Here is a 2,378-nt window from a genome sequence, read left to right as displayed (position 1 = left end):
TCTCTCTCTCTCTCTCTCTCTCTCTCTCTCTCTCTCTCTCTCTCTCTCTCTCTCTCTCTCTCTCTCTCTCTCTCACACACCCCTTGAAGAACACAAATATTCCAAGTCAGAAACAGACATAGAACTACCTATGCACGTCATGTTTCCAAAGACCACAAGATAAACAAATTAACCACAAAGACTGCATAACACAGAAACACACTACACTACACGCACACATCGCAACAGTCACACAGTGTCCAAAGACAGGGACTCGGGAAACATTTACACATGCACTTACACATCTATCCAAAGACACTATGTCAAACACACAATACAAAGAAATCTCAGAGATTTACACAGGTACACATACACACATTCACACCCTGGCAAAACAGAAACCCAAATTTAAAATACATTCCAAACACAGATACACGCCTTGGAAACAGAGGGACAGTCAGGTCTGCCCGTGTTCACACAAAAATTTTGACATATCCTCACATCTCCCTAGCCAAAGACACAGAGCATAAATGGAGCAGTTCCACCAGACATGTGCAGGCACTCAGAGCCCAAATAGTCAAATAGGTAGCGCAGAATAAAAGAAATCATATACATAACCACAACCACACATTCAACCAGAAAACAAAAAGCAATGCACAAGTCGCGCAACACACTCTACACCCCAAGACAAAGGTAGCGTGGATTCGACTCGAGTGTACTCAGGCCCCAGCTTCCCTAAGCCATTTACCCTCTCTCAAACCCTCGCATCCCTGGGAGGGGACATGACCCCCTTCCCCTAAAACGCTCGGGAGACCCCTCCCCCACATCCTCCACCCGTCCAGGAGCAACGCGTCGGACATCATTCTTGCCAGACACCCACAGTCACACACGCTCGCACCCCCGCACACGGTGACAGCCCCCTGACACCCCACCGGCCCCACCCCCAGCGGCCACACACATACACAGACACACGCGCGCGCGCGGCCACGTAGACCCGCCCGCGCGAACTCCCCCGCCTCGCGCCCGCCCGCACCACCTCAGGGGGCCGGGGATGACCGTGGCCATCTTGCTCCCCGGGTCCTGCCCCCAGCAGGTCCCTGCCGGGTCGGTCCTCCCAGCGGTCGGGCGGGCGCTGAGGCCGCCCATCCATTCATTCCCGGGGGGCGGGAGCACGCGGATCTTGTCCAATCAGGACAGCGGGGCGGGCCGCCTAAGCCATGCCGGGAGTGGTAGTCCCTGGCGGGTCCTCAGCCCCCAAGGGGATGGAGGATCACGCCGCCGTTCACACACGCTCACTCACACGCACTCCCCAGTTCCCCCCAGTCCCACGTGCACAGACGCATGCACGCACACACGCGCACATGGCAACTTACACACAGTCACACTACACTCGCAGACTCCCACACACCCCGTTCGCACACCTTCATGCACGCCCAGCCGCAGGCGCGCATACCTCGCAGGTGCCCACCCAGCGGTGTCACCAGCATGCCTGCGGAGACGCTAGCTCTCCCACCAGGCCGTCCAAACTCTAGAGAACCCATCGCATCCCTAGGCTGACTCTCGCGGCCAACCCGGTCCACTCCAGGGCTACAGGACAGCCGGCATTCTTCCAGAGCTCAAATCCTCGCTGATAGGACTTCAGGCACACGATTTAACCTTTCTGGGCCTGCTTGCTCCTTTAGAAAATAGTTATAATGCCTCATCGGAATGAAGAGTAGATGAGTAACAGGGTAAGTGGCTGTTTTAGTGACAATTTTGCTGTTCAGCCCAAGCTGGTCTCAAACTACAATTCTACCTCTGCCTCCCAAAGGTGTATGACACCACGCCAGCTGCTGGTGTTCTCCAGGGAACATAGCAGGGCTTGGGGTTCGGTTCTGGTAAAAAGAAAGTATTTGAGAGTCCATGGGTTCAACCACAGTCCCAGATGAGAAAATAGTACTGGCAGGTACTAATCTATTCATTTATTCCACAGAGAAGTTATCTACAAAGAGGATCTGATAGGAACCAAGGCACAGAGTGGCGCTGCTGTTACTGGAATAATGCCTGTCCTAGTGGGTGGTCAGCAGATACGTGCCGGGTGAATACTTAATGCCCACCATGTGCTGAGCACGGCTCTCTCCAGGCTAAACTAGTTCTATCCTTATTTCCCAGACAAGGACTTTGGGGTCTTGAGGAGAAACCTTGCTGTGTTCTCTGCCCCTGTCTGAAGGTAATGATGGAAGATTTATTCACCTAGCCATCCACATTCCTCTCCCACTGTCACCCACAGACACTACCCCAACAGAGCCCCAGAGAATGAACTGACCTACTGAGTCTCACACGCGCGCGCACACACACACACAGCCCCCCACCCTCTGGGGAATAACAGCAGTCTGATTTGAGTGGCTGCATAAATTAGC

At 53.9% G+C, this 2,378-nt stretch overlaps 1 protein-coding gene across 4 annotated transcripts in view; it reads right to left on the bottom strand.

Moving 5' to 3' along the window:
* Dpf1 (double PHD fingers 1) overlaps positions 1-1,081 on the bottom strand; it is a 10,191-nt gene extending 9,110 nt beyond the window's left edge. For all 4 annotated transcript variants that reach the window (XR_007588183.1, XM_050119126.1, XM_050119127.1 and 1 more), the window contains exon 1: positions 1,016-1,081. Coding sequence is in view for 3 of the 4 variants with exons in the window: in XM_050119126.1 (XP_049975083.1) it covers positions 1,016-1,044 (29 nt within the window). In the remaining variant the exon portion in view is untranslated. The remainder of the gene's footprint in view (positions 1-1,015) is intronic.
* Between the last annotated feature and the right edge of the window lie 1,297 nt (positions 1,082-2,378).

The sequence above is a fragment of the Alexandromys fortis genome, unplaced genomic scaffold, assembly GCF_014885135.2.
Source record: "Alexandromys fortis isolate MF-2015 unplaced genomic scaffold, M_Fortis_MF-2015_v1.1 scaffold_140, whole genome shotgun sequence".
Taxonomy (NCBI): domain Eukaryota; kingdom Metazoa; phylum Chordata; class Mammalia; order Rodentia; family Cricetidae; genus Alexandromys; species Alexandromys fortis.
The sequence above is the reverse complement of the archived record's forward strand: the minus strand, read 5'-3'. Positions and strand labels throughout refer to the sequence as shown.